Source organism: Anguilla anguilla, chromosome 17 (genome assembly GCF_013347855.1).
Source record: "Anguilla anguilla isolate fAngAng1 chromosome 17, fAngAng1.pri, whole genome shotgun sequence".
Classification (NCBI taxonomy): Eukaryota; Metazoa; Chordata; class Actinopteri; order Anguilliformes; family Anguillidae; genus Anguilla; species Anguilla anguilla.
This window is the reverse complement of record NC_049217.1, coordinates 21910071-21933184: the sequence shown is the minus strand read 5'-3', so window position 1 is coordinate 21933184 and position 23114 is coordinate 21910071. Positions and strand designations below refer to the sequence as shown.

Below are 23114 nucleotides of genomic sequence, written 5' to 3'. Positions count from 1 at the left end.
CTCCTCCTCCCCTGCCATTGGCTCGTTCTGCCTCTCCCCTCCAACCCCCTGCTCCCCCGCCTCCGCCCCGCCTCCCTCCTGCACCCGCTGTTGTCCCTCTCCGTCGACCAACAGGCCTCCGCCCTCCATCATCTCTCCATCTCCAGCTCTCCCTCCTTCGGCCCCAGGCTCCCTGGCCACCGCAGCCTCTCCTGCCTCCTGTAACCCCGCCCCTCTGTCGCCCGCAGGCCCCGCCTCCTGCCCCTGCCCCTCCCTCTCCTTCTCGCTCAGCCCCGCCCAGCAGGAGATGAGCTCCTCCATCTCCAGGCAGGCGGTGGGCCAGTCGAAGCCCTCCCGCGGCCCCACGGGGAAGGAGGCCCCGGGGCCAATCAGCCTGCGAGCTCGGAGCTGCCAGGCGGTGCTGTCCTCACCCACGCCCCCCAGTGCTCGACAAACCTGCAGGGGGGGTGGGGGGTGGGGGGGAAGGGGGAGAGGGAGAGAGAGAGAAAGAGAGAGAGGGAAAGAGAGAGAAAGAGAAAGAGAGAGAGAGAGAGGGAAAGAGAGAGAGAGATAGATAGAGAGATAGATAGAGAGAGAGAGAGAGAGGGAAAGAGAAAGAGATAGATAGATAGAGAGGGAAAGAGAGAGATAGATAGAGAGAGAGAGAGAGAGAGAGAGAGAGCTGGTCAGCCAGCTGCTTCTGGAACTCACCACATTACACACGTGACATCATAATGTTAACACACGCTGACTCAAATCAGCTTCAGGAAAGTACTACTTCAAAGCTGAGTTATGAAACCACATTATGAAACAGATCACCATACCGGATCTGGAACACTGGAGGGAAGAGCCACGTTTCTGACTCAACTGAACCGCTATTGGGACCTGAACAAAGAGCACTCAACAGCAGGGTGAAACTGCGAGGCGCAGTCTGCTGGGCAGCTCCGACCCATACATGACCCCCCCCCCATCCCTCCGCTGCTGCAGCGGGTTCGATTCCCTGCCGTGGCACTTTCTGTTCTGTGATCCCATCTATCTGTAAACCTCTCTGCTTTCCCCCTGAATTTATCTTTTTTATGAATACATAAGGAGTGCACTTTCCTCTCCACAAAAAATGAAAAATTAATGGTAGCAATACAATGAAGAGATACAATGAATACCAGTTGCTAGGGAGAGGCTCAGTGACCCCACCCTAGCAACAGAATCACAATTGCAAAAAGACCTGGTTGCCAAAACACTGAAAGACAATAGAGGAAGACAGAAGAAAGGATATTCAAGAACAAGAAAACATTTCAAAAGGAGAGACGAAGGAAGAGGGAGGGATGGAGAGCGAGAGAGAGTGTTTTTTTGTTTTCACGTGTTCGCTGAAAACCCGACCGGTTTGCGACCGTTCCGCTGCCGCTTCCCGGCCGCAGCAGGAGCAGCGGTCACCTCCACGGTCACACCCGTGCGCTCACCTGTGGGAGGACCGTGATGACACACTGCGCTGGGAGGTGAGAGGCGATGCGGGCCACCATCTCCCATGGCAACGACAGCAAACCTGTTCCTTCGCTGGAGGGGGAGGGGCTTGTTTCCCTTGTTGCACCGGGCGGGTGGAGTGGGGTACTGGTATGGAACACAAGCAATGCCATTACCTCCCAGCGAGGTGCGGACAGGAGGAGACACTACAAAAAGCCAGCCATTACAGAAGAGGGAATTGAAAATTGAAGACGTGAAAAACTGAAGTCAAAGGAAAATCAAGGCTCTGGTCAACATTCCCTGAAATATGTTCCCTCCTAGGAAAGTAAATAAGTTAATAAATAAATGAATGAATGAATGAATGAATGAATGAATGAATGAAATTAAGAAAGAGAGAGGTGACAGAAGGGAGGAAGAAGGTGAAGGCAGAGAACTGACTTCTGTTGGTCTGGCCGGAGGTCTTGGTCCTGTGGCAAATTCAGTGGGGCGAGATGCCCTGCTCTTCCCACCGCGCTCCCCGCCTTCAGCTCACTGAGTTCCGCCTCCGCCTCCTCTTCCTCACGGCGGCCCCAAGCCTCCGACATCCAGACACCTACCGGACAGCGAACGGGAAACATCAACAGTGCTCTAGCCAGAAATCACCAGCACACATCGCTACACTTCGTGTCCTTTTGTCTTCTGATTGCAGAGTCACGCGATGGCTAATGTAGTTCGATGCAGACGTTCTGTTTCTAAATCATGGTATAGTTTATGTCAGAGTTTATAAACCTGCAATTTCTTGAAAACGGCCCTCATTAGAACGTATCCACCTCTGAACACGATCTAAATGGTAGGCAATGCAGAAAAGATTATGATAAACGGATATTAGCTGTACTTGTCAGTCTCACTGAAATCGGGTGACAAGCCACCCACGTAACGTATTGAAGTCAAACAACAAACCCACCTAAATACTTTCCTTGTTATTCTTATTTCATTACGAGAAAGTTGTTATCATTGCTGTGACGCGAATTCATTAAACAGTGAACACGCTGCAAGCTAGAATTAATCATACCTTCACTGAACGACAAAGCAAGCCGAGATTGTCAACATTATGCTTGCTTCTAGCCAAGTTGGTTCCTTTCTTTGGTGGGATCACAGCAATTACTAAAGATAGTTGATTTAATTATAAATTATGTCAGCCAGACGTTTTACGTTATAAAATTAAGGAATACATTTCTTTGAAATTGAGCTTCTTGTCATACAGTCCACATCCAGCAATATGATCTTACAATTGCCACCCGCCCATTTACAGTTGCTTTTCGAATATGTATTTTTCCGGCGCGTACAATTTACGTCATCAAGCTGCTGCTGGTCGATCAAAAGCGTGGTCAACTGGGGAGCACTCGGTACTGATAGAGCATAAAACTTGAAAACTCATGAAATTAGAACTTTCATCAAATCATTTATCACTTTTTTTTGCCGACGCGACTTCCGCGTCGTAGAACGGTATAAAATATATACACCAGGGTTATTTTGACCGAAAGATCCAAATTGGTCTGATATAATTAAAATTGCTGTGCCACTGCGTTATTTCCGGGGCTGACCATAACATGGACTGAAGAGGACCAGCTCATAAGATCCATGCAAAACGTTTTATTTTTCCTACGGCAAAAAGCGTGTTTGGGTCCAGATAGTCAATAGATCTGACTGATTTCATGAGTCCTAGGATTCCCATGGCGGTCCAAGACAGTGGCTTTATGGTTTAGCAGCTGTGAAGACCCAGGGTACAGGCTTGATTAGTCAAAGCTAGGGTGCAGATTAATATTAAAGCTGGGAAAAATGTAGGCCCTGTGGGTGAATTACCATTTTAGATTAGGGAGGTCATGTCAAATAAAGTAAATAACCGACTTATAGTATGTGCCGTCAAATTATAATTATTGGGTGGATTTATGAACATCTGGTTTTCATTCATTTGAAAGGGGCATTACTGTCCACATTACCCCTTGTAATACTACTCTCCACCAACACACAAGAGCAAATAAACCACAGGTAAAATAATCCAGACAGACTAGACAGAAATTTGTTCCCAGCTTGGTAGAAAACCTTTTTTTATTTTCCATTCACAAAAGAAAAATAGAAAGTGATAAGTTTGATACATAAGTTAACGTCCCACTTGCACTCACAGTTGAGAAAAATACATCAATTTCATTCGGCAGACTTGAGACTGAAACAAGGTTCTACAAGTCTTACAGTTTTTCCCTTATTCCCCAGGTATGCACCAAGCTAAATTCCCCCCGCCCCTCCCCTTTTAACAGTTGACTAAAATAAATGGTCCGCTATAAAACAACGAAACAAAAAAATTCTTTAAATAAAAAGAACGTTAATGGAAAGGGGGGGAAAACAAAAAACTTCTGAAGTCCAAAAAAATGTTTGCGCATCTCTGCACAAAACTAAAATGTGAAAAACAAAAAAATCTGAACAAAAATAAATACAAAAATATTGAAAAAATAAATTAAAAATAAAAAAACACTGGAGGAAAAATTGGCTGTATTTTAAGATTGACTTATCACTTATATAAACAAGGTGTTGTTAACCTGCAACGTTTTACACACTGTGTGGGATGTAGGACCCTCAGTCCCACTAATGCGACATGTAATGGTTGTGGTCAAATTCATATTTATTTGTGCATACCTGCCCCCCCCCAGAAAGACAGCCCTTCGGAGAAAATTCACCAGCCAACACTTGCATATTAGTTTACCTACGGACACATCGCACACCAAGTCACCGATTCTGACACTGAAGGAATTCGGGGGAAGCCAGTTTACAAAAAAAAAAAAGTGTCAAAAGGAGCCCGAATGTGGGTCCATCTGCACAATACGCCTCTTATCTGATTCACAGTGATATAAAAAGCGGAAGTTCATATTCACGTTGCAGCAAAAGCCCGAAGAACCCACGGCATCTGTTACTTTGCCAAAGTGAAGCTCAGTCTCATCGATTAAAGCCATCCAAACACTGTTGTTCACCCGAGGCCTATAGTCACCGCCTCCAACCTTATTATACAGAGTACAGTAATAAGCAATTTCAACAACAGACTTCAATCATTGCTTTTGATTAAACAATTTAATTACACTTGGAGAGGCACTGTCACAAAAATAACCCACTCGTACAAAATGGCGTGGAAACCAATGTGACAAGTGTCGATACTGAAGGTTTCTCCACAGGGATGGCCCCCTGAAATCCCCGGTCACATGACAGTCACATGACCTCAGGGGAAGATCTGTGCCATGTTGGGTGTTTTTTTTTTTTGCGTATGATGCTGCACACGTGCGCTTATGGTGAAAAACGCGCTCAAGCACGCAGCTGTCAGTTTAACAGGCAGACAGAAGTCTAATGAAACTCAGAAACTTGACAAACGCGAGGTGGGGTACTGACGAAGGCTCCTGCACAAATTGCATTACGTTAGGCTGATGGGGGTTGATGGACAAGCTATGCTCCAATAGTTCAGATTAAGATCTACTGCATTAACATGTGTGCCAGGCTTATTCTTCATGGCTACAGCTCTAGTATGATCGAACCCAGTCATTAACCAGGTACTGCACATACTCTTGAGGGAGAGGTAACCTTATAAGTATCCCAAAACTTTCCAAAAGTTGCAGACAGAAATGGAATCTGTGCATTCTGTCTGTGAAGACTGATTGAAAAAGCCCTTTCAGATCCCATCACACTTGCCCCTTCTCCTGAAATTTCCACAGACTTAAATTTTACTAGTCTGTAAAATCAAGCAGTGTTTCAATTTGGCTCTTTAATTAGCATTTCATATCTTTTTTTGTGTGCGTTTTGTCACAAGCCAAAAGTACACTTGCTACATGTTAAGAAAGCCCGGTGGCTTACGGCTGTATTACTTTTTAAGAGTACACTTCAAATTTCCTATGAAAAGAAAGTGCATAACATCACAAAGCCCCTGGCGTTAATCTTTAAAAAGATCTTTTATTATTATTTTTTTTACGGCTGACTTATTTCCTTTAAGTCCATAGTAAATTAACACAAAAAGCAGTAGCAGCAAAAAGACTTTTCACTACAGTATTAGACTCCTCGCAGTGTGATTCTTCTGTAAGATCAGCATAACCTTGCGTCTCAACATGGCCTCAGTGGATTTTAATATAAAACGCCACCCTATACTCCTCTCCTTGCTTACTCCAACAAATGTCTAATAAAACAGGCTGGACACAGATTTCATAAGGGGGGGGGGGATAATCAAGCATAAGGTACCTTATAACAATGAGTCCTCAGATTCTGTGTAAATTTAAAGACGGAATTAATGGCAGACATTCTCAAATGACGCGTGCACCATGCATAAAATGCATCGCTGAAAAAAAAATTAAAATAAAAAATAAAAAAAAGGTGATCACCATGCAATCTCAAATCCTTTCATTCCCGGAACTAGAAAAACAAACTTGCATTTAAATTCTACAATTCCTGGAGGCATTAGTCCCAATTTCCTGAAAAATTAAAGGGGAATCTACTACAGTTAATCTTTAATCAGGAAACAGAATTCTTTTTAAAAATAAAAAAAATAATAAAATAAAAAAAAAATAAAAAATATTTCCGCAACCAGGGGGAAGACGAAAACACAAAGCAAAACAGATACGCTGAGTCAGGGACAAACAGAGCCCATATTAAACGTTTCCCTGCCTATGAATGCTCGTGTAGTAAGGATGCCATTTCTCCTCTATACCTCCCCTGTCGTTAGCTACATCTTATAAATCACAGATTTTTAAAAATTTGCACCCGCTTCTCCCCCCTAATCAATACCTCAGTATGATTCTAAACTGAGTTACAGCAGTCTGGCCCACAGCCCCTCCTGTACACTTCCACTGCATCTTTGTGAATATACATAAGCAAATGTGCCTGGCTGACGGTAGCCTATCTGTGCAAAACTACCGAAATGTAAGCCTGCCTATTGTAATTATTATTATTATTATTATAATAACGTGTGGTGTGTTAATTTGTGGGCGTGCGCCAGGTTCGATTTAGGTTCTGTCGTCGATGCAGTTGTCGGCGCCCGCCCCCCTCCCGCCCGCCCGCCCTCCCTCCCTCCCGCCACGGATTCGCGTTAGCCGCGAGTAGAGAAGTCTACGAACCTGCCTCCGCCTCCCGCCCGCCCGCCCGCACCCTCCCTCTCAGTTCCCGCCCTTTCCTTTTCTGAGCATGTCGGATTTATTCGGCGTCGACCCAGAGGTTTGTCCCTACCTCCCTCCCCCTCCCTCCCTCCCCCCTCCCACCCACCCTCACAGACACACGGGGGCTTGGGGGTGGGGTGTCCGGAGGGGCGGGCCAGTGGCGTCCCTGTCCCCCACCATCAGGGCAGTGCAATTACACAGAGCTGGATGAGGTTTCCCAGTAACCCTCCCACGGGCACACCTGAAAACAGAGGGAGAGGGTCAGCCCTGAGGAGAACGCAGACTCTCCCCCCAAAAACGAGCAGGTAAAACACAAGAGGAGGACGCTGAGGACGTTTAACTGTGGAAAGCTGGGAGAAAGGTGGCGGTACCTGAAGCGGTGCCCCTTCAGGGGTAATGGCGGTGGACAGACTACACGCCGTAACAGGCAGACAGCCTCTCTTTCAGCAAGGGCGGGAACTGCTCTGAGAACTGCTGCCAGTTGTCCTCCCCGACCTGATCCTTGAAGCCGTGCAGGATCTGCAAGCACACGGCTTGTATGTCAGCACTTCAACTGTACGCAGCTCATATCCCACAATGCACAACAGCTCGACAGGGCTCATATCCCATAGGGTACTTCGAATGTAGAGAGCTCATGTCCCACAATGCACTTCAAGCTCAACAGAGCTCATATCCCATAATGCTTGACAGATAATATACCATAATGCACTTAAGCGTTACAGAATCAGAACTTGTATTACAAATAAAATTCAGGGACACAGGCACAGAACAACTTTTTTCAGTTGTTATATCTACTCTGTAATTACAGCCACATCAGAGCTGAAAACATCCACAAGGGATCTTAAGATTTCCGGAGAAAGGCCATCTGTGCTGTGTGTAGACTCTCCCTCCCCTTTTATGCATCACAGTAGTGAAACAATTAACAGCGATAAGAAGCTTCCCAGTGAAGCCTGCTGTGGTGCGGTCAGTTGAAGGGTTTGCCGCCGCCTCACCTTGAAGAACATGTCTCTCAGGTCATCTTTAGGGCTCACCCAGGAGGCCACAGCATCGCAGAAGAAGATGAAATCCTACAGAGACAGATTCACTGAGTTTGACTGCACACTAACCCCAGGATTCCCCACACACCCACCTGTCATTCCCCCGACTACCACTAGGGACCCGTGTGATCGCCACTGCGCCAGATGTGCGTGTTAAAATGCAACTACTGTTCTAAGAAAAGAAAAACGGACAAGATACTGCCAGGCAAAAATCTATTTGCAGCCTGGCATTCAGTGATCTTTGACCTCTGACCCCGCAAGCCCCGTGCTCACCTGCACCACTCCTCCGGGGTTGACCCCGATCATCATGCAGATCCCGCGGAAGGCAGAGTCCTTCTCCTCGTTGTCACGGATATTACGCAATGACGTACACCTACAAGGGGAAGGAAATTTAAACGAATAAATAAATAAAGCTTACATCAAGGGTGCACAGAGAAGGCCAATCTGTTCTCATATCAACTTTAATAGTACAATTATTTAATTAATACACTAATCTAAGCAATCCGAATAACAGGCAGAGACTGTACATGCATCCCTACAAAAACATCCTTAAGTCTATGTTCCAATACAGAGGTGAATCTGCATTGTATGTGTATAGAGTATAGAACCAGATCATAGAAAATGAAGGCAGAGAGACTGGAACATCTCCAGGGCCTCAGACACACACACTGGGGAGACGGGATACTGTGATAAGGACTGATCTCCCAGGCCTAGGGGTCCTGGGGGGGGGGGGGGGGGGGGTTGGGAGGGCGGAGACTCACCAGGGACGGATAAACTGCGGCAACATGGGCGCCACCTCCTGAGGGCACACGTAGCCCAGCCGCCCAATCGTAATGGCTGTGGCCAGACGGGGAGAAAAATGAGGCTGTGATGTAATATGCTTTAGGCACCATCTCCGTAGCAAGGTTACCACGTGACATTGTCCCACACGTTCAGAACTTTCCAAACATCCACAACTGTCAGTTCAGATTTCGAATGTCTGTTTTCAGTTCATCACATGTCGGAGGGGTGAGGGAATGCTAGTGTTATAACAGAAAATTGATTCACAATGAGGGGAGGTGGGGGAGAGACATTGCATGTTCACTGAAGACATCAGGAGATTCACAGCAGTCATCACCAAGGCAACCCCTCTAAGGAGTCAAAGTCCCTGACACCTAAGGTACACAGAATCAGAACTACACGACCAGCAGTGCCTCCTCTCGTTGGCCTAGCGTTTGACAAGCCTCTCTCATTGGCTGAGCACTTTTCAAACGTGAGCGCACCTGTGTTTTCCAGCAGGGTTTTGGGCGTGTTGGGGCGGTTGATGATCTCCACCAGGTTGCTGAGGACCAGCCCCACATAAGGCTGCATCTCCGCTCCTGCAAGACATCCACAGTGAGGAAGACCCTTCTCCACCACCACCACCACCACCTCAGCATCGACACACGTGTGGAAAGGCATGACAGCAAAACATCCCCTGGCACTGCTCTATATCCTGGCTGAGTGCTGATAAGCTGATTGGCTGCGAGCTGAGAAGCTGATTGGCTGCCTGCCCTGCCCTCACTCCCTAGCTCACCTGCACAATCACCTCCGTCCTTCCTCACATTCTTTCCTGTTGAGAAATTGCACACTGTCACTATCCTGAATGCTTGACCCCCTCTTGCGCACGCGCACACACACACACACACAGGCTACCCTGACCACTCAAATTGACTGCACAGATGATGGTAAGATGCACACGCCCCCCTGCCCGTCAGCCACTCACCCATCTGCATGGAGATCTCCCCGATGGCCCAGGTGGCGTTGTTGCACACGGAGATGAACTCCGGGTTCAGGTTGGTGCCCAGGATTGGCATGAACTCCGCTGGAGACGAGACGGAAGAGAAACGGACGCCGTTAAAGCCCCACACACTGCCCAACCAGACGGGGCCTGTTCCCTAACCCTGAGCCCAGTCGCTGCTTCCTCACAACTCCGCTACACCATTCACCATCCCAGGAGATTCTGTGTTTATCACACATTTGTCAGGCCAGTGTGGTTTACGGAGACCGGCCGCAGGCGTGTGTGGGGGGAACTCACCGATGCAGGGCTTGACGTGAGGGAAGCAGGCCTTGGTCAGGTCTCCCAGCAGCGCGAAGGAGCTCTGCCTCACCTCCGGCATGGTGTCCTGCAGAGAACATACCGGAACACTGCGCTCAACCTGAGCTCCACAACCACACTGAGCACCACAAACCCACACAGGCTACAGGGCCCCACACTTTCTACTGCTGGGGACGTCTTACACACTGCATTACAGCACCTGGAGAATGTTTCTAACAATGGACATAATGGCCATTCCCAGAGACTCACTGTTATAGCAGATCATGATGTCTGTACCACGACTCATTGTCATAATGGACCCTGATGCTTATACCTGGAGCCTCACTGCAGTAAGAGACCCTGATGCTTATACCTGGAGCCTCACTGCAGTAAGAGACCCTGATGCTCATACCTGGAGCCCCACTGCAGTAAGGGACCCTGATGCTCATACCTGGAGCCTCACTGCAGTAAGGGACCCTGATGCTCATACCTGGAGCCTCACTGCAGTAAGGGACCCTGATGCTCATACCTGGAGCCTCACTGCAGTAAGGGACCCTGATGCTCATACCTGGAGCCTCACTGCAGTAAGGGACCCTGATGCTCATACCTGGAGCCTCACTGCAGTAAGAGACCCTGATGCTCATACCTGGAGCCTCACTGCAGTAAGAGACCCTGATGCTCATACCTGGAGCCTCACTGCAGTAAGGGACCCTGATGCTCATACCTGGAGCCTCACTGCAGTAAGAGACCCTGATGCTCATACCTGGAGCCTCACTGCAGTAAGGGACCCTGATGCTCATACCTGGAGCCTCACTGCAGTAAGAGACCCTGATGCTCATACCTGGAGCCTCACTGCAGTAAGGGACCCTGATGCTCATACCTGGAGCCTCACTGCAGTAAGGGACCCTGATGCTCATACCTGGAGCCTCACTGCAGTAAGGGACCCTGATGCTCATACCTGGAGCCTCACTGCAGTAAGAGACCCTGATGCTCATACCTGGAGCCTCACTGCAGTAAGAGACCCTGATGCTCATACCTGGAGCCTCACTGCAGTAAGGGACCCTGATGCTCATACCTGGAGCCTCACTGCAGTAAGAGACCCTGATGCTCATACCTGGAGCCTCACTGCAGTAAGAGACCCTGATGCTCATACCTGGAGCCTCACTGCAGTAAGGGACCCTGACGGCAGGCAGCGGTGTACCTGCATGCACTGGAAGAGCAGGGTCATGATGTTGCTGCGGGCCACCAGCTGGTCCACGTGGACCCCCAGGCCCTCGGCCAGGCCGCTCAGCAGGTCCAGGGCCACGATCATGAAGTCCTTATCGGGGGCCTCGTACTGGTCCGGGTGCTGGTTGTACATCTGGCGGGGACGGGAGAGGAGAGCCGTCAAAATGCGCCCACGATACACGACAGCCCACAATTACATTAACATTTACATTTCATTGCAAGTACTTCACTGCATACACTCTTACCCAGAGCAACTTACACAGATTCAGCCTTTTCTTTTACACAGTATCCACTAATACATTTATATATGATTGTATGTGATACAACAGCAGCACCCTGTGCAGGAACTGAACCAGCAACTTTGAGGTTACAAGCCCAGGTCCCAAACCATTACACTATGCTACCTCTTAAATTACAACGCCACCAACATTCAGATTCCTCAGTGGGCCGTTGGGCTTTGCAGTTGGTGGAGTCAAAGCGCTGACTCAACTCAAAAAAACAAAACACGTTTAAAACACTTAAAAACAATTTTTTAAATTCCAGCCGATCAAATCAGTGACACGCTGCAGACACGCGGCTCCTCTGACCATTTGGGGAGTACGTAAAGCCTCCCATGAAACAGGGTTTCTGCAGACGGTGACGTATTCACGCCGTGATGCCACGGCAGAAATCAGCGGCTGGGCTTTGGGCCGCAGCGCGGCGCGTGCGGAGGGCGGCGGGGGCGGCTCACCATGGCCTGGGCGAGGGTCTTCTGCACCAGGGTGACGCAGCGCTGGTACACCGGCTCACAGTACGGCAGGAAGCCGCTCTGCAGGGCCGTGGCCACCGACGACAGACACTAGGGGGCGACAGAGAGCAGGGTGACTGAGGTGTAGGAGAGAACACGCAGAAGAGCATTCACCCTCCCAGTAAACAGGGAGAGGGGGGCATGGGGGAGCAGAAGCCTCACCTCCAGAAGGGGGAACAGGTCCTTGTCCTCGTCCTTCAGCTCATTCCATTTTTGAATGAGGGGGGGCATCAGCTTCTGGATGTATTCCTGAGGGGAGGGGGTCACAACGGTCAAGTGAGACTCTCACAGGTACATCGGAAGAGTACCTAAAACATGACAAGGGCTCCTGAACAGAAAGACTTAAAAACAAGCACAACTATTAACACCTGCTTTACAAACAGAGCACTCAGTGCACCACCCAAAACTAGGACAGAGAGCAGCACACAAGTCACAGGCATTTCTTAACCATGACATGACTTCAACACCATCAATAAACAAGTGTCACTATCCACACACACTAATAATAAGGACTGGAAAGAATACTAATGTCACAGCCACCAGTAAACACAATCAGCCAATAGGGACTCTGCAGCACGAGAGAGGGGTGCAGAGGGCAGAGAACTGGACTCTACACTGCAGCTGCTGGGTAGTGCTTAGAATGAAAAGCAACGCACATCACACCCAGAGCATCAGGGTGAGCGACGGCTGGGAAACAAACGCATCATCAGCGAACGGACGAAAGTCGCTCTGGATAAGACGGGCCGAAATGCACGCGTGAACTCATTCGCCCTTCCGTGTGTGTGTGTGTGTGTGTGTGAACCGCTGTAACCCGGGGGCAGGGCCAGGCCGACCGGGCGCGCGGGGGCGGAACTGACCGGCTGGTTGAGGTGGTGCCCCACGGAGTCGGCCAGCGTGCCGATGGCGTCGTACAGGATGAGCAGGTTCTTGTGCTGGTACTTCCCGAAGGCGAACACCAGCGTGTCCAGGATGAAGCTCAGGTAGGGCACCAGCTCCGTGCACGCCTCCTCCTCCAGGGTGGCGAACGCACTGAGGGAGGAGAGAGGGAGGGAAGAGGGAGGTGAAGGAAAGTGGGAGGAAAGAGGGGGAAAAGACGGAGTGTTACACTCACAGTTTGCGCTCAAGAGTCCCAAAGATGAAGGCAAATTTCAGTTCTGCTTATAATGATATGGCTGAAATTTCAGGTGATGGATACAGCAAGCGCACATACACAGACAGACAGACACTAACAAAAACACACACAAAATCAGACACTCAGATGGACAGAGACGGACACAGTGAGAGACAGACAGCCATAAAGACAGACCACAATACACAGAGACTGCAACACAAACAGACTTGCAAGACGCAGCGAGACAGACACACAGAGGCGGACACACCTGCAGGCGGCCTCCTGCACCCTCTTGTTCCCGTCCAGGATGCGCTTGAGCAGCTCGGTCATCAGCGGCTTCAGGTGCGAGTCGGGCGGCTGGCTCACCACCCAGTGGGCGTAGCGGCTGAGCGTCCAGCAGGCGATGGAGCGCACCAGGGCCTTCTTATCGCACAGGCACTGGATCAGGTGCGGGATGAGCTCGGGCAGGTAGGGCACCATGCCCTGCATGCAGCCTGGGGGGGCGGGGGGAGGGGGGGGGGGTTAGCACACCGAAAACACACACTGGCCCGCTCATGGACCCTGACACCCAGTCATGAGACCGTCCCACTCACGGACACTGATACAAATACTCAGTCTCATACCCGGTCAGTGGGGAAAGTCTTTATGAAGGACAGACCTTTATAAAAAGACGTATAAATATTCTCAACCGTTTAATTTTAAGATTATGGGGCTTCTGGGATGATTTTTTAGAAGTCTTTCATTGCGACTCATCGCATGACCGCTTGAGCAAAAAGCTGCACAAGCGCAGGCCCCTGTGCAATATAAAATATCCCCGCACACGGAATCCAATTAGCCTTCATCCTATTAGCTTTATTAACTAGGTCAGTCATGGGGGAAAATGAGTCATTGCTTAACACTTGGCACAAGGAAAGAAGAGTCACAGCCTGCATTTCAGCAACACTAGAGCCCTTGAGGACAGACTGCACCTCCAGAGAGGGAGCGCGCTGTCCGAACAGAGCCGGGCTTACAACGCAAAGCTGTCGCCCCGTTCACCGGCTAACCGGTGGCTGCTCTAAGTGGATATGGAAGCAGTACGAGTGAACCAGCTGCATTATGGGATTACAGCATAATGAGCACAGCGGAGTTCTGATGGTTTCTACGGAGTGGGAATGAACACAGACATGGGGAAGATATGGATGAGCATAGACAGCAGAGAGATGGAGGGACAGGAGGGAAAGAGGCAGGGAGAGAGTGGAAGAGAGAGAGGATGGAGAGAGAGAATAGAGGGCCAGGCCTGGGGAGCTGGGATCAGACAGACAGGCAGACAGGCAGACAGGCAGACAGGCAGACAGGCAGACAGACAGGCAGACAGGCAGACAGGCAGACAGGCAGACAGGCAGACAGACTCGTACCCTCAGCAATGGCTCCCAGCACCAGGATGCCGGACTCCTTGATGACCCAGTCCGGGTGGAACAGCAGGCCCTTCAGCAGGGGGAGGAGGTGGGGCAGCAGGTCGTCTCGAAACACGTTAGCCAGGACGTCCAGAGCCGCTGCAGAGCACTTACCTGCGCGGGGAACAGAATCAAAATCAGAGACGCTAATGACCCGAGCAGGTTATGCGGGTCATCAACCGGACGGACAGCAGAAGAGAAGCCAGATGGACAGACGGACGGACGGACGAACGGACAGCAGGTCAGAGGGGAGGCACTCACGCAGGTTCCAGTCGGACAGCGTGTCGTCGTCGTCGTCTTCGTCCTCGTCGATGTCCTCGCCCTCCTCGCCGCCCCCGCCCTCGTGCTGCAGGGTGACGGTGCGCGACTTGTGGAAGCGCGGCTTGATGTCCTGCTCGCTGTCGGGCACCGCCTCGTCCTCCTCCACGTCGCCCTGGAGACCGCACAGTCCCGCCCAACGTTACCTCACCGAAACCGCGCAGGTGCGTCAAATCGCATTTCACATGGAGACCGGGCTCATCTCAGAAAAGTTGATTGAATTAGAGACTCTCTCTCTCTCTCCCTGGTCACCCGCCACGGTGGCGTTACAGAAGCTGCAGCTGTCTCCAGCGGGAGAGACCGGCTGGCTGTGGCCACAGCGGGTCAGACAGTATGAACACATGAAACATCACAGCTAATTCTCACGAATAAAGCTGTCATCACTCCCAGGCACACGGCCAGAGGAGAGAGAGAGGAGATGGAGGGAGACCCAGACCAAGCACAGAAGAACACCAACACAAAATCTCAGAATTACACATATGAGGTCACTGTAAGATAGGACAGGAGAGCGATTCACTATCCGTTATTGCATGTTTTCAAGAAAGCCAAGTACATTTCCACATATTTTCCAGAATTATAAAGCCCTTCGTTCATTCCCTAAAGGACAGTCAAAGAACAGCCAGCATGCAGGAGGCTCACCTTCAGCAAGATGATGTCGATCTCAGAGTACTTCATACCGTTCACCAGGATAGGAATGAGCCTGAGGAGAGAGACTCCAGTTAGGACGAGCAGAAAAGTTCACCTTCATTTTGAGTGACACACACAAATAATCAGTGCTTCCCCCAGTCATAGACCCCCCACAATAAAGATGCTATGCTCACAGCCCCTCACAAGGATGCTATACTCACAGCCCCTCACAAAGATGCTATACTCACAGCCACCCACAATAAAGATGCTATACACACACTGCCCCATGCAGTAAAGATGCTATACTCTCAGCCTGCAGAGTCAAGATGCTATACTCACAGCCTGCAGAGTCAAGATGCTATACTCACTGCCTGCAGGGTCAAGATGCTATACTCACTGCCTGCAGAGTCAAGATGCTATACTCACTGCCTGCAGGGTCAATATGCTATACTCACTGCCTGCAGGGTCAAGATGCTATACTCACTGCCTGCATAATCAAGAGGCTATACTCACTGCCTGTAGAGTCAAGATGCTATACTCACTGCCCTGCACAGTAAAGATACAACACTCACGGAAACAAGATGTCAAGATGCTATACTCAGCGAACCAAACAGTAAAGATGCTATACCCACTCCAAGAGTAAAGATCCGATACTCACTGCACTAGGTGTCCTGCCAGAACGTCCTTGCAGATGGGCTGCTCTGCCAGGGTGAGCCAGAACTCGCAGGCCTCCAGAGCCACGTTCTCATCGGGGTCCTGCGTGCGCTGCAGCATGTACTGAGTGACAGGAGGGGGGGGGCGGGGAATCAGCGGAGGTGTGAAAGAGCGGGCGAGAATCCAGCGGCTAGTCTGCTAGAGCTTCAGCCAAAGTTCAACAGGTTCACAGAGTGCTTTCTCTCAAAGGCCTAAACGTCATCCAGGCCGCTGGGCCGTACATCGTCACATCACAGCTGTTCCACCCGTCTCCAGCGAGAGAGACCAGTGGGCTGTGAGTGCAGAGGGTCAGACAGTATGAATACATGAAACATCACAGCTGATTCTCACAAATAAAACTGTCATCACTCCCAGATTAACAATCCACTTCAGTCAGATACAGAGAGAGAGGGATAGAGAAAGCACGAGAGAGAGCATCACAGAGGGCACGAGAAAGGGGGGGAGAGAGTGAGAGAATGAACAAAAGAGGGGGAGGGAGAGAGAAGGAGAGAAAGAGAAAGAGAGAAAGACAAAGGAGGAGAAAGGGAGAGAGATGTGGGAGGATGGGGAATCTCAGAGTGCCGGAGAGAGAGGGCTGGTGTGCTGAAGCTTATTCACTAGACGGTATGAAAGGCCCCAGTGAGGGCTGGGGGAAACGCGGGGGCGGAGTCTCACCTGTATGATGCTGTGCATGTGGGGGATGAGCCGGTCGATTCGGACCTCCAGCAGCATGACCAGGGCGCGGCACACGTTCTTCCTCACCTCCGAGTCCTCGTCTGCTGCCAGCGCAAACAGGCTCTGAGAGGGAGGGAGGGAGGGAGGGAGAGACACAGAGAGAGAGAAAATGACCACAGTTCCAACCTTATGCTGCACAGGGTTACAAGCGGCACCGGGGTTAATGCGGCTGACACCTCAACACCAATACCCACGCTCAACGCTCACCTCGATGAAGGTGTCAATGTTGTCCATCAGGGCCTGCGCTCTACCGATGATGAACTGGTTCACACAGGCAATGGCGTGCGATCTAGAGAGAGGGAGGGAGAGAGAGAGAGTGAGGAAAGAGTGAGAGTCGGCATTAGCAGGAGTGCACGGGTACCAGGAGTGAAAACATCTGGCTTATGATGCTATGAGGGCCAATACCTGTTTACAGAGAACCCTCTACAATGAAAACGAACACTTTCCATTTCATGAATGGTAACACAACGGTGCCTAAAACTGCAGGTTGTGTGCAAGTGCCTGCTTCCACAATTACACAATGCGTGAATAATACTTTCTTGCATCAATAATAAAGGTGTTCACCAAAATTCAAACCAAATGATGAACTGTTCAACTGGACTGGTGCAGCACTAACAGGTAGAAGACTGGTGGGGGGCTGGAGGAAGGGAGACACGCTGGGGGCCCCTCACACACCTGATCTTGGGGCTGCAGTGTTTGAAGAACTGCAGGAATTTGGGGATCATGATGTTGAGGGGACGGTTCAGCGCGTCGCTGTCCAGGAGCTCGGAGGAGTCCTCGCAGATCTTCTGCAGAGCGCCGAAGGAGCCCTGAGAACAAGGCACAATGAGTCAAACTCAGAGCAACAGTACAAGGCAGACAAGAGAAATCTAATGCAGTAAGATCGGGGCTGGGATCGCAATAAAATGTTTTACGAGGATTTTTCCAATTCATTTTATGAGTTCACTGAACAGAAAAAGGAACTGATCCCAACTCTAAGGAAGACAGAATGGAAGAGTCAAACTCTTGGCATGCTTTGGTGAAAATAAGAGACCTGCATGAGCGCACAGACACAAAATCAAAGAGAGCAGAAGAGATTCGGACAGAAGAAATCCTACACAGAGCAAGAGTAACACAGACCTGGTCCCACCGACTGGATCAGACAGTATGAATACATCCAACATCACGGATAATCATAGGTCTTGGATTGTCCATCACATCCAGACACAGGTGTGTAGAGAGGAGGTGGGAGAGAGAGAGGGATGAAGAAAGGAAGGGAATGGAGAGCAGAAGGCGGGAGTAGAGTGGGGGGGGGAACTGAAGAAGGGAGGAGGCGAGAGAGAGCGAAAGGAAGTGTGCTACAGCAGACTCTGACCTCGCAGGTGTTGTAGTCCTCTGAGTTGAGTAGGTTGCAGAGCTGAGGCAGAAGCTCTGGCCAGGTCTGCAGCTCCCCTTTAGAGGCGATGGTCGTGATCAGGATACCTGAGGCGTGGAGACAGACAGACAGACAGACAGACAGACAGACAGACAGACACAGACAGACACAGACAGACAAGTTAGGAAACTGGCCACAGCCAGGGAACCAAAAAGACAGGAGTGCACCCCCCATCTTAGATACACAGTAAATGAGCACTCTGGATCAGACAGTATGAATACAAACACCATCAGTGAGCATCAGCTGTCCATGTGTACATCATCTCCAGAGAGAGAACAGACAGAGGAGTGTGTGAAATAAGGGAAGTGGCAGTGTAGTATAATGGTAAGGGAAATGGACTAGTACAGGTTGTTGGTTCGCTTCCCAGGCTGAGCACTGCCACTCGAGCAAGGTACTTAACACTGAACAGCATCAGTAAAATATACAGCTGTGTAAATGTAAAGATTGTATGCAAATAATGTAAGATGTGTAAGTCGCTCTGAATAAGAGCAGCTTAAATGTCTTAAATGTACTTGCAAACCTTATCAGAAGAGACACATGGGAGCAGGACAGAAGAGACAGGAGGTCCCACAGTCTGACCAATCATAAGACAAAAGAACAGGGAGGCACACACAATCTACCCAATCACACAAGGCAAAAGGACAGGGAGACTTTCACAGGGGAAACTCACCGATGGTGGCGCGGATGAGGGGGGACGGGTCGCCGATGTTGTTCAGGCACTCGCCCTTGATGAACTCGGCCACCGGCGGGGGGAAGTTCTGGTAGTGCGCCTTAACATTGTTCTTCAGAATCAGGCCGCTGAGAGAGCGAGTGGGCTCATCTGAGAGAGAGAGAGAGCGAAGGAGGGAAAGGGTCAAAGGAAGGCACCGAACAGGGGGAAAAAAGGGAGGAGCGAAAGAATGGTGAGTGAAAGAGAGAACGGGGAGAAATGCATAGCGGACGCACAGAGGCAGGGGGTGGGAAAGGAGCGAGAGAAACGGAGGGAGGAATGCAGTGCAGTTGTGGGGAGAGAAGAATTCCAGAGATGTAGAGCAAGGCAGAGGCATGAAAAGGAGTTTAAAAAGACTTTTTTAAAACTTTAACAACCTACCATCAATACTTACCATCCTACAACACCACAGCTGTTTTATTTTTAAAGAACAAATGACACCAATTTTTCACCCTGATTCAGTCCTCATCAGGAAAGTCACAATCAAGAACTCCAATATTAGCTCTGCAATATTAACTAGGGTTAAATTAACACCTTTATCCTTATCGTTCCGTTTATCTACGCACAGAGCAGGAAGTCAATCGGACGTCCACCTGTATTTGTCCGCTTGCGCGGTTTAATTTGACGGCGAACCCTTGGTGTGTCCGACTCAGATGAGGTGCGTTTGGACCCCAATCCGGAGGAGTGTTTCAGGCCCTACCGAGTTGTGCAGATCCACTGATACTTATGGCGAGTATGAATGGGAGGAGCCATCCAGATGAACCAAGTCACAACAGCACAGACAGACACCTTCAAACAGCACCTTTGATGCATTGCATACGCAGGCAGTTCTGCAGTGGCGATTCTCACGCTCTTCAGCAACATGAAACACAGGTGCGCACGTAACTGCAGTAAATCAGTCTCACAAAACGTCCGACAACACTCATGAAGGCACACAAGAAGGGGGCGCAATTAACTACAAATAATGCAACCACACCTTCGAAATGCATGCCACCCCACTTCATATGCACTGCAGCGGGTTAAGCTGAATGAACAACAAGCAAGCTGTACACGCCCTGAAAGAACAGGGCTCTAAGAACTGGGCAGGCCGCACCTTTCACAGCTAAACAAAAGTGCAGGTGAAAATAAAGCTGATTTACCCTCGGCCACCTCTGCCATCTCCCTTAACATTTACTTTTTTGCACTTTCGCAACGCGCAGCCAGACAATGAGACGCACAACTCTTCTGCATCGACGAGGAAAGCAGAAGGAAGGCCTACCTTCGGTTTTCAGTCTGGTGAGGACGAAGATGAGATAGTTGTTGAAGTCGGGGTACTGGTTCAGCTGTTCCAGTTTCTGGCAGCGCCGTTAAGGACAATCAACACTGCTCGGGCAAAGTCACTATGGAGTTCACATCTGTGCTCTTGCTCCTCATGCTATAGGGGTGTCAAACCCTACATGACCAATGTAGGCTAATGGCTAATCTCACACAGAGTAACTAATGTGACACAGTCTCACGCAGAGGAAAAGACTGCAGTAAAATACTGGTGAACTAAAAGTGCACCTCAGCCATAGCCATAGTTCAGGTCCTGAAAACAAATTTCATTTTGGCTTCTTCCCCGATATCTAAACAGCAACAGTAGCTTCAAACACAGGATAATTGTCTTTAAACCAGGGAGCACATGACACCATTCCACTAATACCTCAAAAACAAGATGTCAAAAGGGGGGGCAAAAAGCAATGCAAGTGCCTTCGCATTCTAGTCACAGACAGGCCAGAATGCTTCCTGGGAGTGAGGTGTGGCCTGCACAAGCCTGCCTCCCTCAACAAAACCCAGAACCCTGTATCACACCCTCCCCCACCAACAATGTGAGATGTGGCAGGCTGGGGAGGGGGGGGGCATGAGGTTCTTCAGTGGGGGGGGGGGGTGCCCAAATAGAACATTCAGGCACAAGAAACACATCAACTCCCTGCCTCCTCTCTGTCCTCATACACTCCCCTCCTGCAAGCCCACTCCTCCAGTCTAAGGGCCAGTAAGCACGAGGATACTTGTTGCACAGCTCTCTGCGTGGCCGTGTTCGGAGACTGCGAGTCCTTCAGGAGCTGGAGAACCTGCTGAAGTCCCTGTTCGTCCGGCTGCCACTCCATACTCGGATCTGCGAACACACGAACACAGCAGTGAGCGGGAAAGAAATGCGTGACCGCGATCATCACATGCATGCCTCCGGGTCTTAATTAAAGTCACGCTGGCAAACCAGATGCCAACTGCAGGCAAATGAATGTCACAGTTTCACATTTCTACCGGTTCACGCACACACATCCTCAGATGGGGACGAAAACTGTCTAGACTAACGTCTGAAATAGGTTGGTAACACACGCGTTTAATACGGGAACTGCTGAAGAAATGAATGTTTCGGAACTAAAATCGAACTGATAAAAACCGGCGTTTTGATTTAAAAAAAGTGGAGGGGGGGCATCGGAGAGACCTTAAGCGGTGTGAGATCACTATGTATATTCGTGAAATCGTAACCAGCTTGCCTGTTCGCCATTTACTCAATAAAACGCGTACATTTATCACATACTACAACCGTCGCTTCGCAACTTCGACTAACTTTACGGAAGCACCGTGTTAACACTTAGCACATTGTAATCAGTAAATTACACTAAATGTACTGGCCAATGTATGAAACAGGATCGGCGGTGTTTCCCTGGATGAGTTATCCTGCCAGCTAGATATATATATGTATATATATATATTGGAACCCATGCACATGGTCTGGGCCTTGGGGATCGCGTGTGCTGGATCGTGCAGTACGAGCAAGCGCAGTGTGGCTACATTCAAACAAAAACGTTACAAAACTCCAACTCTCTCACACACACCCAGTCTGCCGACATGTAAAGAATCGGATTGGGTCGAGAAAAACCATGCCAGATTTATCGAACACACGGAGCAAAATCTCTCTATGACCCGGCTTAACCACCCTAATCCTGCCCCCACCCCCACACCAGGCTATCTGCTTCCGATTCTTAGAGATGAGCCACCCGTTACGGTACATAACAAGAGAGCCACCTGGAAATAAAAGGCAACTTCGGCTAGACCTAATGTTAGCTGGCAACAGCTAGCAGTTCCTCAGTAACCATCTAACTTTAGAAAAGCATTAGCTACAAGGTTGTGAGTCTAGTCACGCCTGGCTAACGTTAGCTAGCGGCCAAATTAAAGGGATTATGATGGCTAGCAAACCATGTCTTGTTACCAACATTAACTAGTAACCAACGTTCGTATTCTAATGTTTGGCTAAATATAAAAATTCATAGTTATCTGATAATATACTCCAACACAACTAGTTTCACTACCTTCCAGTTTCACTTAACTGCCACAGATTGGTCCAATAAAAAAAAACGCAAGTTGCCAGGCTGTAGCCAACCGCCCATTAAACTACGATAGTCCCCGGTTCGGCGCCAATCAAGGCCGGAACGGCCTCCGTTTTATTATTCAGAAGCTGGGTAACAACTTCAACATCCAACAATCAGACTAAAGATTTTAACATGAACCGGCCACTAAAGCTATAGGCAACATACGATGTCAATTAAGTAAAATATAAAATAAACTAAGACCAGAATTGAGTATATGCGAGCGCGTTTTAGCCACGGGTCCCTTTCCTTTCTGTTCTCTTAAAGTAGCTGAGATGGCTAGCTACTAACCAACACGATTTTGAGAACAACGACATCACAGCGTTCAACGTTACCTGAAGTAACACTGGTGTCTAGTCTCGCTTTCGTCGTCGTCGTATCTCGACCGTGATTAATAAACGGCGATTGTGTTAAAAACAGAGGCCGTTACCAGGATTCCACCGTTTCTCTCAAAAGCCGCGGCCGCTGTCTCGTGCTAGCTCCCGGGCCCGTGCTTAGTGCCGCGCTCGGGCTTGGAATGAAGAAGCGCGGAGGTATGCGCTCCCTCGCAACACCAGCGATGAGCCACGTCGGCTTCCGTAAGACGTCCAGACCCTGCCCTTGGCCAATCATTGGGGGCACATGCAAAAATCTTCAGAAGCTCAAGTTCAGCAGTTTCCGCATGAAAGTGGCATTCTGGAGACCATCAACTTATTTTTTTGGATCTCAGTTTTCCCTGATGCTGTTTGGAAAAAAAAGAGGCTGTTACCTAGTAGATACTGTGTACCAAATAAAGTTAAAATACATTCATTTTAAAATACAGCACAAATACACCCATGTAATTCTATGATGTCAACGTTTATTCGTGTAAACAACACTTGTGGGTTTTGTCAAAAAAGAAACTGTTTTACAATTGCGGTGTTGCAAAATCCTTTTGCTAAGTTTTCAGTTCTTATCTGTCTTGCTCCTTGAAATGTAATATAATGCTTACTGTAATGGATAC

At 49.4% G+C, this 23114-nt stretch overlaps 2 protein-coding genes and 4 non-coding genes across 7 annotated transcripts in view; all 6 read right to left on the bottom strand.

The window, feature by feature from the left end:
• The window catches only part of fbxw9 (F-box and WD repeat domain containing 9), a 6365-nt gene extending 4314 nt beyond the window's left edge, over window positions 1–2051 (bottom strand). The window contains 3 exon segments of the mRNA XM_035396986.1: window positions 1–435; window positions 1437–1584; window positions 1876–2051. The exon segment at window positions 1–435 is cut by the window's left edge and continues 270 nt beyond it. Of these exon segments, the coding sequence (XP_035252877.1) occupies window positions 1–435; window positions 1437–1584; window positions 1876–2021 (729 nt within the window). The 5' untranslated portion in view covers window positions 2022–2051.
• Window positions 2052–6703: 4652 nt separating this feature from the next.
• On the bottom strand, window positions 6704–22693 carry LOC118215992 (transportin-2-like). Of its 2 annotated transcripts, none has more exons than XM_035396984.1 (25): window positions 22468–22693; window positions 20771–20877; window positions 20002–20077; window positions 18705–18854; window positions 17975–18081; window positions 17296–17429; window positions 16828–16909; window positions 16561–16683; window positions 15851–15969; window positions 15205–15265; window positions 14509–14680; window positions 14209–14361; window positions 13083–13308; window positions 12561–12732; window positions 11866–11952; window positions 11647–11754; window positions 10891–11049; window positions 9690–9777; window positions 9378–9476; window positions 8896–8991; window positions 8395–8470; window positions 7907–8006; window positions 7589–7663; window positions 6968–7115; window positions 6704–6837 (listed from the first exon to the last, which is right to left on the bottom strand). In XM_035396984.1, the coding sequence occupies exons 2-24, from the start codon at window positions 20867–20869 to the stop codon at window positions 7008–7010; spliced, it is 2670 nt and encodes an 889-aa protein (XP_035252875.1). In that variant the 5' UTR covers window positions 20870–20877; window positions 22468–22693; the 3' UTR covers window positions 6704–6837; window positions 6968–7007. The 2 variants fall into 2 exon arrangements, with proteins under 2 accessions (XP_035252875.1, XP_035252876.1); XM_035396985.1 differs by having other exon boundaries at window positions 22563–22690.
• On the bottom strand, window positions 14885–14955 carry LOC118217423. The gene has a single exon (XR_004763180.1). It is a non-coding gene; the product is annotated as a small nucleolar RNA SNORD41 (small nucleolar RNA).
• Window positions 16190–16260, bottom strand: LOC118217422. The gene has a single exon (XR_004763179.1). It is a non-coding gene; the product is annotated as a small nucleolar RNA SNORD41 (small nucleolar RNA).
• LOC118217420 lies at window positions 17753–17823 on the bottom strand. The gene has a single exon (XR_004763178.1). It is a non-coding gene; the product is annotated as a small nucleolar RNA SNORD41 (small nucleolar RNA).
• Window positions 18234–18302, bottom strand: LOC118217419. The gene has a single exon (XR_004763177.1). It is a non-coding gene; the product is annotated as a small nucleolar RNA SNORD41 (small nucleolar RNA).
• Window positions 22694–23114: the final 421 nt, after the last annotated feature.